General features: G+C 32.8%; 1 protein-coding gene across 1 annotated transcript; it reads left to right on the top strand.

The window, feature by feature from the left end:
- On the top strand, positions 1–9,649 carry LOC125872858 (uncharacterized). The gene is made up of 14 exons (XM_049553654.1): positions 1–260; positions 2,009–2,291; positions 3,072–3,246; positions 3,998–4,081; positions 4,161–4,402; positions 4,813–5,029; positions 5,637–5,716; positions 6,004–6,088; positions 6,566–6,697; positions 6,803–6,916; positions 6,997–7,044; positions 7,396–7,480; positions 8,717–8,773; positions 9,316–9,649. The coding sequence occupies exons 2-14, from the start codon at positions 2,104–2,106 to the stop codon at positions 9,348–9,350; spliced, it is 1,542 nt and encodes a 513-aa protein (XP_049409611.1). The 5' UTR covers positions 1–260; positions 2,009–2,103; the 3' UTR covers positions 9,351–9,649.
- The last annotated feature ends 6,211 nt before the right edge of the window (positions 9,650–15,860 follow it).

Here is a 15,860-nt window from a genome sequence, read left to right as displayed (position 1 = left end):
CAATAGCTTTCCAAAATCACTTGTAACCAGAGAAACTGCCGGTTAACTGTCTTCTTCTTCTTTCCCCCATTTTTTTACTTCTTACTTCAAAAAACAACAACAAAAAAAAGAAAAAGAAAGAGAAAAACATTACTACATAATAATACAAATTCTATTTGTCCATATTTCATATATATAAACAAAAAAATTTACACCATTTTTAATCAATCTGAATATTATTGTGTCTCTCAATCTTCTTCTCCATCACAAAAGATTTGTGGGTAAGCTCAAATATTGTTTTTTTCATATTGTTTTGCATTTATGTTATTTAATTTTCTTATGCTATGCTTTTTATTAATCATGTGGGCAAGTTTGTTATAATATGTTTGTGGGTATGTTTTCTGGGTCTTTATAATGGAGTAAAAATTTGTCAAAAATTGCAACTTTTTTTCATAATTTGAATTGTGAGTTTCCAAGATTGGTAATTTTCCTTTGTGGGTTTGCTTTGATTTGAAATAAAGTTTTGATCTTTGATGAAGATTGCATCTGTATTAGTGATGATTGGATTTAGAGGCGGGAGGCGGAGTCAGGATTTTTAGTTTATGGTTTCCGAATCACAATCTATTTTGGTTCTTTTTTCATATTCTTTTGTAATGTGGAGATTGGATTTATGAATTCTTCATTTGGGTATGAAACAAGTGTGATGACTGATTTGGGTGTGGGTATTTTGTTTGGATTCTTCTAAATAGTGTTAAAAGTTAGCCAAATTTTCATGTATTCATAGTTTCAAAATGGATATAATACAAATATGTCTTTTAACTTGGCTTCCGCTGGCATCTACGCCCTCCAACTTTGAGTGTGCATAAGTAGACATTTAAACTTGTCCTATGTGGTGTTCTACGTGTATTACGTCACGTAGAATGTTTTATACAAATTTAAGTGTCTAATTGTGCACATTCAAAGTTGGAAGACATAAATGCCACCTGAAGCCAATTGAAATGACATATTTATGTTTTATGACTTTCAAGATCCTCAGCAATGAATGTGAGTTTGAAAGATTGTTCTTTTTCCTTGGTGGGTTTGTTTTGCTGATGATCTGGATCACAATCCGTTTTGGTTCTTTTTCCATATTCTTTTGTAATATGGAGATCAACAACAACAAACCCAATGTAATCTCATAGGTGAGGTCTGGAATACGGAGATCGAATATATGAATTCTTTATTTGTGTATGAAACAAATGTGATGTGGGTGTGAGTATTTTGTTTGGATTTTTCAAAATAGAGTGAAAAATGAGTTTGCAAGTTTGGGAAAATCTTGATTTTGGTATGTTCAGCATTTAACTAATGATAAAAGAAAATGACTTTGTAACACTTATAGTTTGAATATGAGTTTGCAAGATTCTTCATTTCCTTGGTGGGGTTGTTTTAATTTGCAAGAAAGACTTAATCTTTGATGAAAATCACCTCATTAACGAAGATTGGATTGGATCGAATCTGCTGCTTTCATAATCATATTTTGAGTATGTTTATGAGTGGAATAGTTTATTATTTTTTCATGATATGTTTTGTTGAGGTTCTGCGTTTGGTAATATCTTGATTTAGGTGGAAACCAGACTAAAGTTGGATTTAACTAATGATAAGAAAAGATGGCTTTGGTATGTTCTGCATTGAGTTGATTCCTATATGTGCTTTTGGTAATTATGATGGTTCGAAATGAAATCTTGAACTCGGTGGAACAAAAAAATGTTGGAGTTGACTACTGTTATTGTGAAAAGCAGATGACTTTGATATGTTCGGCACTGAATCCATTTCGTCATTGTTCATTTCCGTCAGGCCAAAGTGTTTGGCCTTTCCGATATAAGTTTCTGTTAGTTATGATAGTCCAGAGTAATTTTGATTTCGGTGGAATACCTAAAAAAAAAAGTTGGATTTAACTGCTGTTTATTGTCAAAAGAACAGATGACTCAAGTATATTTAATTGTTAATTTTATGCATTTGCTTACGTGTTTGTTCAACAATTTGTTAATAGGTTTCACTTCTGGGGGTATGATTGTAAGTCGGATTACAATGAGTATCTGGTTCGAGGATTCCTTATGTGTTGCTTCATGTGCTGAGGATATGTGAATGGATTCAGCAAGAGGTTGGTTCCAAAAATTGTCATCAACCAAGAAGGATCCAATGGCCGGTGATGGCAAGCCACCGTCAGCCGAAGAGGCTTCCAATATAACAAAGCAAAGGGTTGCTGCAGCAAAACAATACATTGAGAAACATTACAAGGAGCAGATGAAAAATTTGCAGGAGAGAAAAGAGCGGTACGACAATAGATGCTACTTTTGTCTTACGACCTCCCTTTAGTTACTAGACTTTCTCCTTTATGCAATATTACTTTGTTCATTAATTTCATTAGAGACATGTTCCTCCATAGACGGAGAGGCATTCAGTTGCCATGATGAGTTGAAATTCAACACTTGAATCTAGATTCAGATATGGGCATGCTGTTTTCTTGATTTAAATGTTACTCCCTCCGTTTCAATTTGTTTGTCTTAATTTCCTTTTTAGTCTGTTTAAAAAGAATGTTTCTTTCCTTTCTTGACAACTCTTTAATTTCAATTTTCCACGTGACATTTTTAAGACCACAAGATTAAATGACATTTTGGTACATTCAACATATCTTTAGTTTACGACCACAAGATTCAAAAGTCTTCTTTACTTTGTTAAATTTTGTGTCAAGTCAAAACCAGACTATCAAATTGAAATGGAGGGAGTACATCATTATAACTCTTGTATAATTGATATATTGTGAAATAGTCGAACTTCTCAAATAGTTGTGGTGGATCAATTTAGCCGACTTCAAATATAGCAAAGAGACTGCAAGAAAATTATATCATGTGCAATATAGCAATATTAAAGATGTTAGTACCAGCCATTCCTTTGAAATACTCTGCATGGATGGTTAGCCTCATTATATTATTACAAGAATGAGCTTTACGGGATTTTTCTGTTCAATAATTATATTCTTGACATATTTGAACTTTCTGGCATCCATAATGCTTTAATTTCTATTTGTTTCCTAATTCTCATTTGGCCTGCAGTCGAGTTTTACTAGAACAAAAGCTGGCAGACGCCGATGTCTCACAGGAAGATCAAACTAACCTACTGAAATTTTTGGAAAAGAAGGAAACTGAATACATGCGACTCCAGAGGCATAAAATGGGAGCTGATGATTTTGAATTATTAACGATGATCGGAAAGGGTGCATTTGGAGAGGTAATGTTTCTATCAAAAACATCTAAGTTCCTGTTCACACATCTGTTCCTAGTATAATATTTATTCTGTTACTAGTGTAATTTTCTGTTCTCCGGATCCTCTCTTTTTGCCTTAACTCTGTACTTGGAAGTAAAACATTCGGACGTAAAAATAATAAATATTACACCTCCCTATTTCCCAATGCTCCGAGAAAATATTGACGATAATTGCATGTTAGTGCTCCTCACGGTGAATCATCTGAATATTTTAAGGCATCAGTATCGAGAATTTCTTTTGTAATGTGTCATGACAATAACAACAACATATCCAATGCAATCCAACAAATAGGGTCTGGAGAGAGTCCTTACCCCCCTACCTTGAGAGGTAGAGAAGTGGTTCCCAATAGACCCTCGTCTCAAGGAAAAAGAAATAGCGGAAGTAAAGAAGCCATAACAAAATACTATAGGAAGCAAGACAAAATATTCTGGAAAAAGGACAATAACTACAACACAATAATACAACAATTGAAGCACATGAAACTACGGGACTACGGCTACTAGTGTGGAAGGATAATATGTTGTGGCAATGCAATTTATATTTGTTGTTTATGGTACTAATATCCTGCATTTATCTATATCCCTCGAGGTATATTTGTGGTATTAATATTCATAGGTTAAATATGTTGTTAATGCCATGCTTCTAATGGTACTTAAAGCTAGTTCTTTGTCGGAAAAAAAGCCAATCTGCATGATTGGTTTCTCTATTATTACAGGTCAGAATTTGTAGAGAAAAAACAACTGGTCAGGTATATGCAATGAAGAAGCTAAAGAAATCAGAAATGCTTCGTAGAGGACAGGTACGTGGAGTATATGGTCATCAAATGCAACTCCCAATTCTACCGCTATATTTACCGAGTCTTTAGCTTTTCGTATTAGGTTGAGCATGTGAAGGCTGAAAGGAATCTTCTTGCGGAGGTGGACAGTGATTGCATTGTCAAACTGTATTATTCTTTCCAAGATGACGATTATCTGTATCTTGTTATGGAATATCTACCCGGTGGGGATATGATGACACTACTCATGAGGAAGGATATATTGACTGAAGACGAAGCCAGATTTTATGTTGCGGAAACTGTTTTAGCAATTGAATCTATCCATAAACATAACTATATACACAGGTGGAGATTTGATCTTATTTACCTGCCTGTTTGGACAAGCTTCTGAGAAGTTTAAAGTGTTCTTTTCTTAACAAAAAATGCTTATTTTAGAAAAAATAAGTGTGCTTGAGACTTTGAGTAGTAAGAAAAGCTGTTTTTCGGAAGCTAAAACAACTAGCTTTTTGCTTAAAACACTTTTGAAATATTGACCAAGAACAAAGTACTGCTCTAATATTGCAAAAGTGCTTTTCAAATTAATTAATCAAACACAAATTGCTACTCTCCATAAGTACCTTTTGGAAAAGCAGTTCTGACAAAAAAACGCTTTTCAAACTAAGCAGATTTTGGAAGCTTGGACAAACAGGCTATTCATTTGTTCAGACTTCTTTAAAGCACACTAACTTTGTGCAGCCACCTTTTATTTGTTACAGAGACATTAAGCCTGATAACCTGCTACTCGATAGATATGGTCATTTAAAACTATCAGATTTTGGACTATGTAAGCCTTTAGACTGCAGTACTCTTGAAGAGAAGGATTTCTCAATGGGGGATAGTGCCAATGGAGGTTCCAAGAGTGAAAGCCCTACGGCTCCCAAACGCACTCAGCAAGAGCAGCTAGAAAACTGGCAGAAAAATAGGAGGATGCTTGTAAGTTTATCCCCATGTGGGTACTCTCATTCACTGTACTTTTTCCATTTCTCATATTTATTGCCTTTATTCTTCATAATTAGCCATCAAATCTTAGTCTCTGTATGGCTATTAATCTTCTTAAACCGTCGGGGCATCTTCATCATTTTGGTGAGATGTTTGTTTATATCTATATATATATTCTCATGTGTTCGTCTAGTGAAGGATTGGAAAGGAAGTTCTTTTCCCCATATTCTATTGTTGTGTTGAGTTTCTTCTTTATTGTAATCTTTGTTAGTTTTTGTGCTCCTAGTTTTTATACTAGAAGAGCTTGTTGAATTCTGAGGGATACACCTATACTAGGTGAAATATCCTTAAGGACCGTGTCTTTGACACGCCTCAAGCTTTCAAGAATACTTTACAGTTTCTGAAAAATTTCCAACAGACACTACTTCACATCTTATTGGAGTATGTCATTCTCTGTTTGGTAATGAAAATGAAACAATTGTTGTCTGTTAACTTGCTGACTTACGCAGGAGCATTCTTTTATGTGGTTTTGTTTAGATTTTGAGTGTTCGCTTAAGCTGTTCTCTTCATATATTTAATTCTAGTTGTTTGCATAATCCAGGCCTATTCTACAGTGGGTACACCAGACTATATTGCTCCGGAGGTCCTGCAGAAGAAAGGTTATGGAATGGAATGTGACTGGTTAGTACACTTCTGTATTTTATAATGAGGACTTTGAATGCACATTTTTGCTAATATTTTGGGAACTTTTATCTTATGTCCTTCATAATAATAGCTCTTGTTGTAAAATTTCTAGTGGTTCTTTCACCCGTTATGCCCAACCTCTTCTATTCACTCTTGCCTCGTTCTCTTCTCTCTTTCTTTTTTTCTGTTTTTTTTTTTAAGGGAGGGGGTAGATTATAGTTGATATGCTTTATATTTTTCTCCTCTTTGTATCCATTTGCTGTAGATTCGATTTTATTCTGCAGGTGGTCGCTTGGCGCTATTATGTATGAAATGCTCATCGGTTATCCGCCTTTCTATTCTGATGATCCCATGTCAACTTGTAGGAAGGTGATCAATCATGACTACCTGTATATGTTCCATCATTTTTTTCTTTTTGGATTTCTTGATGCTTAGATTCTATTGATTCTCCTTATAAAATAAAAAGTCAATGTCAAAAACACATCTAAGCTATCACTTTTTCGCGATTTTCATACCTCAATTATCACTCCCTTTGTATTTAAACATACCTCGATGTTGTGCTGGCCTACATGCTCTTGTGTCGATTGTGAACAAATATTTGGCCAACTCAACATCAAGGTATGAAACTGCGAAAAGGTGATAGTTCAGGTAGGTAAATAGAACAATGGATAGTTGAGGTATGAAACTCGCGAAAAGGTGATAATTTAGGTGTGTGTTTTACCATTAACTCTAAATAAAATAAACTAGATTCTATTGATTCTTCAAATAGTTTTCTCTCTTCACAGAATACTACATGAAAGCTCCCACATAATTGTATCATCTCAAAAATTACCATTGCATATGCAGATAGTTAACTGGAAAAATCATTTAAAGTTTCCTGAAGAAGTAAAGCTATCTCGAGAAGCCAAAGATATTACAAGCAAACTTCTTTGCAATGTCACCGAGAGACTTGGTTCCAACGGCACAGATGAAATAAAGGTGTTGTCTGGTGTGTCTTAAGCTATGTTCCTGTATTAGATCTAGGGGTTAACTGCAACCGTAACCTCGTGGTTTCTTTTCTCTATTTCCTTTTTCACCGCTCAGGCCCACCCGTGGTTTAAAGGGATAGATTGGGATAAAATCTATCAGATGGAAGCTGCTTTCATTCCTGAAGTCAATGATGAGTTGGACACCCAAAATTTTGAAAAGTTTGAAGAGGTATCCCTGTGCATCGTTCTCTTAAACTTTTAGTTTTAATTATTTCACTCATTTATGAAATCTTTTGGCTGGCGTCGCAGTCTGAATCTCATTTTCAGAGTACGTCAAGATCTGGTCCATGGAGAAAGGTATTCATTCTCATCATCATGTGGACATGTCATTTGATTTTACATTTTATTTAGGCATAATACATTAATAGACTCCTTAACTTGCACTCAACTGACAACTAAACATTCCAACTTTGAGAATGCACATCTAGACACCTCAACTAATCCCACTTTGTCTTGTGGACACCCGATGCTGACGTGGCATATGCATTTTGGAGGTGCCTAGATGACCATTTTCTAAGTCGGGAGTGTTCAATTAACACAGTGGAGACTAGTTGAGGTGTCTAGATGTGCATCCTCAAGGTTTTCACAGTTTCTTGTGTGACCTTTGGTAATTCCTATTTATCTTATTCTTACCCATCATTTGTACAGATGCTCTCGTCTAAGGACATTAACTTTGTCGGGTACACGTACAAGAATTTCAAAGTTGTGAATGATTGTCAAGTGCCTGGAATGGGTACTTTCTTCATCTCTTCCTCTCCGTACGCATGTCCAATTAATCATGCTCCTCTAATAACATCTGAAAAATATCAAGCTTAATGTCCAATATGTCACATGTGTAAATTGGAATTGAAATTTCTAACCCACACATTCCAGCACAAGAAATCGAGAGGACTGTGAAAAGGTGGAACTGACTCCTGGCAGTGCTAACTTAAAGCAAGGATGGAACAATAAAATATATGAAGTTAATAATGTAACCATTTTGTATTCTCACTTTTTCATGGATGAATATTTCTTGAAGCCGACTCTTGCTTTTGCTCTCGTGGACCTGCTAAATCTTTCCGAAAAACTAGCTGTTGTGACCTGATTCTCGTTTGGCAATATTGTCGTTAGAGTATGGTATCACATTTGGCAGCTAGAAGTAGACGTTAGGATGAGTAAGACAGGTATCCAATTTCACGAGATCAAAGCACAATAACATAGTGAGGTTCTAATTTTAAAGATACATTATATGGTTGAACCTTGTTTTGTTAATTTCTTCTAGTAGCTGTTTGCTGCTTTTTGTTTCTCTTGCATAATACATAGATAGGCACTTTAACTTGGCCTCAACGAGGAACTAAACACTCAAACTTTGAGTATGCACATCTAGACTCCTCAACTTGTCTCCACTATGTCAGTTGAACACTCCAACTTACAAAATGATCATCCAAGACACCTCCAAAATTTATTTGTCCCATCAGCATTGGGTCTCCACGAGATACAGTGGGGACAAGTTGGAGTGTTTAGTTGCCAATTGAGACCAAGTTGAGGTATCTAGATGTGCACTCTCAAAGTTGGAGTGCTTATTTGCAGTTCCATGCCAAGTTTGAGTGTTTCTACATGTATTATGCATATTTCTTTCTTGCGATAGTACCAACCAGCCAAGCCATTAATTAAAGTTGAAGTCTTCTGAGTACTGAAACGTTAACGAATTTAGTATTCCTTGACAAAGTGATGCTAGTTGTTTGAACATAAATTTCATTCCTTGTGGTTTCCTGTCATTCAATTCTCAATAATTGGATATCTGAGAGCCCTCAAACGTCTCGGACATCATGAGTATAAAGGACAATTAGTTGCTTTGCATTTACCTTCTTTATTTTTGTTGTATACGTTAACTTCTAGATGTTTTAAGTGTTTCTCTGGTATAATTACCCTTATATAGCTTTGACTTACGATCATCATTGACTTCGATGTTTCATTTTGTTTTTGACAGTTGATCTGGAGAAAACAACTGGCAAGCCCAAGAAACCAACAATTAAATCATTGTTTGGTAATACTTATCTATCCTTTTATCAATACAGTTTAGTCTCACTTGATTCTATTTGGAGTTCTTTCTCTTCTTGTCCGCTAGATTTTCTGTGAATTAAACGGAAGTTGTCTGTCAAATGAGTCTTGGTGAGGATTCTATCGGAAACAATCTTTCTACCTCCACAAGGTAGGGGTAAGGTTGTGTATACTCCACCCTCCCCAGAACTCACTTGTGTCTTGTGGGATTACACTGGGTATGTTGTTATTGTCATCTTGTGTTGTATTTTGCTTGAAACGCAACACTCACTATGAGGGGCATATTCTACTATACTTCCTTTTGCTTCAACTCTTGAACTTTAGATTAAAAGAGGGCAACCCGATGCACTATGCTCCCATAATGCACGGGGTCTAGTGAAAGGTTGGGACCACATTGGGTCCATTGTACCTATTATCTTGCATTTCTGCAACATTATGTTTGTGACCTCCTGGCTAAAAAAACACACTATTTCAATTTGGAAACTTCAGTTAAGTGTGATCTTGTAAGTTTTGTCTTTCATTCAACAGGGGATGAGTCAGAAACATCAGAAGAGAACTCGTGATCAACGAAGGGGTTGCTTGAATCTCTTGCCTCAGCATCGTACAAAGTTCTGAAAAAGCAGAATGTAGCTACGCGTGCTCCTTGAATCTGCTCATTAGCGCGAATTAGTACAAGTTTTTGACAGTAAGTTAGAGTCTATATGATCTGAAATAACTATTTATTGAATTGAAAGATTTTGAGAGAAATAGGTTGTCTGTCTACTTGAAACAAGTCCTCTTTAGCATTTTTCAACAATTGATTGTAATTTACAATTTTGTTACAAGATTTAGATGTAATAATTAACATCTTTGATATTGTAAATCAATATTCTTTTGCAATTAGTGTTATAATCAGTGTTTAACATACAAAGCATGACATTTCAATGCTAGTTTTCCTCTCTTAACCAGAAGTCTCATATTCGAGCCTTGAAAATAGAAAAACCCCATATAGCGAGTGCCTCCCCCTCTAATTGGCCTTAGATGAAGCGAATGTGGATTAATCAAAACAGTGAATATCGACTATCATATGTTTATACCAATATATACACACTACAAAATAAACTGGAATTAGATGCAAAAAAGTTGTAATTGTTGTTGTAGTTATATATAAGAATAATGTTGGGCTAATAGTTTGGTGAGGTGTATTCAACAACATAATATATATATATATATATATATATAAAAAAAAAATTAAAAAAAAACCCTAGGCATGCCTACATGGCGCCACCACAAACTAGGATTCCCTTTTAATTTATTTATTTCCAAAATTAGCCTTTCCTTTCATGAAAAATTGTGACTTTTATAAAAAAGTTGCAGCTTTTACGAATAGTTGCGAGTTTTACAAAGAGTTGCGACTTTTATGAAGAGTTGCGACTTTTATGAAGAATTGTGACTTTTATGAAAAGTTGCGACTTTTATGAAAAGTTGCGACTTTTATTAAAAGTTGTGACCTTTCCGATGAGACACAATAAACATTTATTCACACTACCCTTTGTTGTCTATAAATAGAGGAATTTCCTCTCATTTTAAAACAACGAAAAATTCTGGACTTCTTCTTCTTCTTCTGCACAGTTAAATATTTGTATACTTTGATCATGTTGATGTTAGGGTTTTGTCCTGATTTTCTTACCTTATTTGAACTTTATTTTTTCCTAAAAGAAAAGACAAAACATTACCATAAATGTTTTTACTTTTCTTGAAAGGAAAATATAATATTATTTTATATTTGGTTTATTCTCTCCTTTTAGGACTCTTTTTCTAGTAAGAAAAGATTTTATGACTCTATAAATATAGGTTTGTTTCTTCTAACACAAAAACAATAACATCCACAATGTAGTCGTTTAAGACTTTTGTTTATGAGGAGATTTATTCTCTCTAAAGTTTCAATGTTTTTCTTTATATTAGTTTTGATATAATAATATTTTGATTTTTAGTATAAGTTTTTATTATCTGATTTATCAACCATATGATTTGCAAATTGTAAGCTTCCGCATGACGCTCAATCAACCTTCATAACCCAATAAGTAGTATCAGAGCACATGGTTCAATGATCTAATGGTTCAACGAGGTTGAAGAAAGGCTAAGATGGTTTCAAATCAATTTGTAATCAACGTGATGATAATGAAGATTTTTGTGCTACTACATGTGGAGAAAAAATTCAAATATATTTTCAACAATATCTTGCTGCTCCATCGTTTAAAACTAAATCAATTTTCAACTCATGTTTATTTTTAAGCATGGGCTCCAACTTTCAACCCCTGCAAACTTTAATGCTCGGGCTCCACTTTTAACTCATGTATCTTTACTTTTAACGCATGAGCTCCACTTTTAACTCATGCATCTTACTTTTAACGCATGAGCTCCACTTTCAACTCATGCATATTACTTTTAACGCATGAGCTCCACTTTCAACCTTGTTCATCACTTTTAACACATGGCTCCAATTTTAACCCATATCAATTTTTAAATCATGGTAAGCAGCAGTGATACATGAAGATTGTGTGAAGAAAGAGGATCAAGATTATGATGCAAGAACATTCAAGCCAAAAGGGGAGATTTGTTAGGGTTTTGCCCTGATTTTCTTACCTTATTTGAACTTTATTTTTTCCTAAAAGAAAAGACAAAACATTACCATAAATGTTTTTACTTTTCATGAAAGGAAAATATATTTTTCTTCCATATTTGGTTTATTCTTTCCTTAGAGAAAAAGTTAGGAGATCTATAAATTGAAGACCCTCTTCTCATAGCAAAAACATATAGTATCCACAATGTAGACATTTAAAGAGTTTAGTTTATGGAAAGATTTATTCTCTCAACAGTTATAATATTTTTCTTTTAAATTAGTTTTCATATTAATAATATTATGTTTTAGTATCGCTTTATTTGTCATCTAATTTATCACCGTCTTGATTGCAATTGTAAGCTTCCGCATGACGCTCTAATCACCCTTCAGAACCCAACAGTTGAGTGGCTCACTGACACCATTGTTTGTATATCAATACATTGGTGAATACAATGGTTCTATCCTGAGAGAATGGGGAAGAATTTCTTTAAGGGGACAATGTGCATTCAGTGGGCTCAAGATTTTCCTTTCTATTTCATTCTATTATTACAGATCCTGATAAGTTTTTTACAGTCATTAATTTATGCTTATGCTATTAATTATTGTTTTTGAGTACATGTGTTTATTGTTTATGTTTATGCTTTTGATCATTATGTTGAAGTAAAGATATGTTAATCAAGAGTTTGATGTAATCATTAGACTATTGGTGTCATGTTGATTATAATTCTTAAACTTGTAAAATAAATGACTTTGATCTTTATAGAGTTTTCACTGGCTAAAAGATCTATGAGATGTCCAAGAAGGGACTTTTGAGTGTTTAGAAGTTATGGTGGTTCCACACTACCTTGGAGTTTTAGTTATTCAACTTTCTATCTTATCGAGGCATTCCATCGATTAATGACATCCAAAAAATAAAGGAATGTAGTGGGATGGTAAGTATTTTACTCAACCTTAATCAAAAGTTTGGGGTTCAAATGTTGGATTGGAGTCAATGAATTACCCCTCAAAGTAGGATGAATCAATATTAATCAAATATTAATGAAATAATTATCTCCTTATAAACATTAGATTAAAAGTCGCAAAAAAAAGTTTTACCCATATTGATTGAAACATAAAGAACAAAATATGACTTTTGGCTATCAAAGTAGTCTCATCGATTGCGAATGAATTTGAATAAGGGACTTGCCAGGAAATCATTTAATCCAAATTGTTTGAGCGACATACGTTATTTCATTGAACTCCAAGAGATGTGTTTTTAACATTTAATTAACTTATCAAGTACGCAACTAATTATATAAGATGTATAATATTTTGATTATGTATGTAGCCTTGAATAGGAGAAAAACTTTTGCAATTGATGAATTAAATGTTTGTACCACTTTTTGAAAATACAAATATAGACAATGAAACAATTACATATATTTTCTAAAGACTGGTGATGAATAACTATAGTAAAATGAAGAATTAATAACAAAATGCATAAACACTTAGAATCAAATCTTTTGGTTTTAAGATTAAAAAAATATTTCATTTCATCTTTGGGTAAAAAATTCTTGACAATTTATCATAGGGTTGTACCCACTCGAAAACACTTATATTATCAAATGTTCAGAAGTAGATTATTAACGTAGTTCACCATCACGCGAAGCGCGGGCAATTTACCTAGTATAGACATATGTCATTCGACTCATGAGTCATGTCAAACTAAATGGCGATTCAATGTATTAAGCTTTCGTTATTTATAGGGTTCAGAAATTTAATTTATTAAGCTTTTGCTATTTGTAGGATTTGAAAAAGGACCGAACCACATGAATGACACTATTGTGCCTAGGTGAGCGTATTTTTATGATATCCATATTGAGAATTCATTATAAATTAATTAGTATTAAGTTGACTATCAGCGTACTACAATCCTCTTTCTTTACTCGGGTTAAAGGAGTTATTAATTAAAATTCAAATGTAACAACTAACAACCATCAAACATTGCGATGGTAAGTATTCATTCATTTTTAATTCAAATTATCAGGTTGAGCTATAAGTATAAAATTATCTTTGATAGAACTTCATGTTGCAAAACAAATACCGGATAGGAAAACTAAAAATCAAAGAAGATTTAACAACTAAGACACACCAAAGTGTGCAGGTATTATAACTAAAAGTCACTAAAGATTGTGATGGAGTGATAAATATTCATTCATCATTTATTATATATCTCGAATTTTCAATTCCAGTTCTAGATATAGAATTGTCTGTGATAAAAAAAATGTTTTACTCTCGAAATGAAATTTTTAATGTGAATCCAATTTAATCAAATTTCGATATAGATACAAAATTTCAGATGGTAAATCAAGAAAGATGTAATAACTAAAACACAACAATGCATTTTAATCTGATATGTAAGCACTACATAAAAAATTAACGACATTAATTTAATTGTTGTTAAATATGTGTTTTTAGCAGGAATTAACACTCGTTTGTAAATGTTCCTAAAACCTACAGTGGCATTGGATCTAATGCAAATAAACTAGGGAAAAAGGACAACTATACCCCCGAACTATCATAAATGGTATGCAGATACCCTCCGTCATACTTCTGGGACATTGGTGCCCCTGCCGTCCAAAAACTAGAGCATATATACCCTTTCTACTAACGGAGATACACATGTCATAATCTTATCCATCGACCCGACATTTATTAAATATCGGATCGATGGATAAGATTGTGCCACCTGTCCTATTTAGTCTTCTGTTAGAGTGACGGGCATATATGCTCTAGGTTTTGGACGGCAGGACACCCATGTCCCAAAAGTATGACGGATGATATTTGCACACTATTTACGATAGTTCAGGGATATATTTGTCCCTTTTTCCCAATTAACTAATATCATTAAAGTCTTTAACATTCTTTATAAATGTATATATTTATTATCGCTAAAAAATATTTTCATTATAGTAAATACAGTAACATTACTTAACAAAATCCATGATTTAGAGGTTGATGAACTTTTTAGCACGAATATAAGTTAGTCGGATAATACCAACCATTAGGTTGGAAACTAAAATATAATGTAATAATTAATACACAATAAATCATGCATATGTAATAATTACTAATTGTGAAAGATTATAATGGGACGATAAGTATTTTTTCATATTTAGACAAATATTTTTAGTAATAAATTGTTTTTATATGAATTCAAATTTATGAAATACCACAACACATATAAGACACCTAATGATGGCATTTGTTGGGTTTCTGATAATGCAATTATTTTAAAAAAAAAGGACATGACAACACTAATCCAACACCAGCTGGGACCTTCATGCATTAATTACCACTGATACAATTAATTAAATTATTTCTTTGTCTTTTAATTTGTTGTTTACATTATGATTAGATACGAAATTAAAAATTAAATTTTATAATTTTAAATTAAAAATATATACAATATCTTAAAGATTTTTTATTATCATAATTTTGAAATAAGATAAAAATAATTAAATTATACACACACAAATTTGCATTATTTCACAATTTTAAGTTTCTAGCTTCTAGGAGTTTGGCCATAAATAATTATTTTAATATTGGAGATATTAAAGTTTAATATTATTTAAAAATACGGTGCACATTAACTTGCATTCGACATTTACATTAAATAGTACAAAATTGTTAAATTTAAGTTACAAAGTTAGGTGAAAATATCTATCAATTAATTATTATTTAATGCAAAAGTATATTTTAATTTATTAGTATAAAAAGTATTGAAAGTAAGTAAAGTATTAATTCAATCACCCGTATTTTCTCTAGGAAAATATATTACTTAAAAAATGAGAAAATTGACTTCCTTAATAAAAGTAGAGAAAATAAGTTTCATCTATATAAATGACATTCCAACTTCATTGTCTCCTTCCCATTCATCCAACGCCTCCAACTCGGGACCCTTGACAACTCCACTTTTGTCATATTCGAACCCACACTCTCGTACCCCATCCTACCTCTCATAGCGTTTTGATAAATTACATATAAATGCGCTTCAAATGATGTTTTCTTTACTTACTTATTAAACTCCAAAAAATTAACATATGTTATGGACTTATGGTAGATGGTTGAAATTTCACTATACTTAATTAGATGTCTCAGATTCAAACCTTGAAAATCTAAAAAAATCTGTTGGGAGCGGCACCCTAAGAAAATGACTAAATGAGTACAAATTCAAATTTAATCAGACTCCAATATAAATATGAGACATCTTATAGAAAATCAAAAAAAGAAGACAAAAATAAATATTTTATCATATTTTAATAAAACAAAACCCACTTTTTTTATAAAAAAAAAAAAACATTTTCCTTTGAATATTTTTTCCTTCACACCCAAAGCATTAAACCTTTCACCAAATCATCATTTGCAAGCAATTATAAATTAATAATCACTCAAAATCTTTACTATACTAATTAATATCCTTCATTTATAT

This window comes from Solanum stenotomum, chromosome 8, assembly GCF_019186545.1.
Source record: "Solanum stenotomum isolate F172 chromosome 8, ASM1918654v1, whole genome shotgun sequence".
In the NCBI taxonomy this organism is placed as follows: Eukaryota; Viridiplantae; Streptophyta; class Magnoliopsida; order Solanales; family Solanaceae; genus Solanum; species Solanum stenotomum.
The sequence above is the reverse complement of the archived record's forward strand: the minus strand, read 5'-3'. Positions and strand labels throughout refer to the sequence as shown.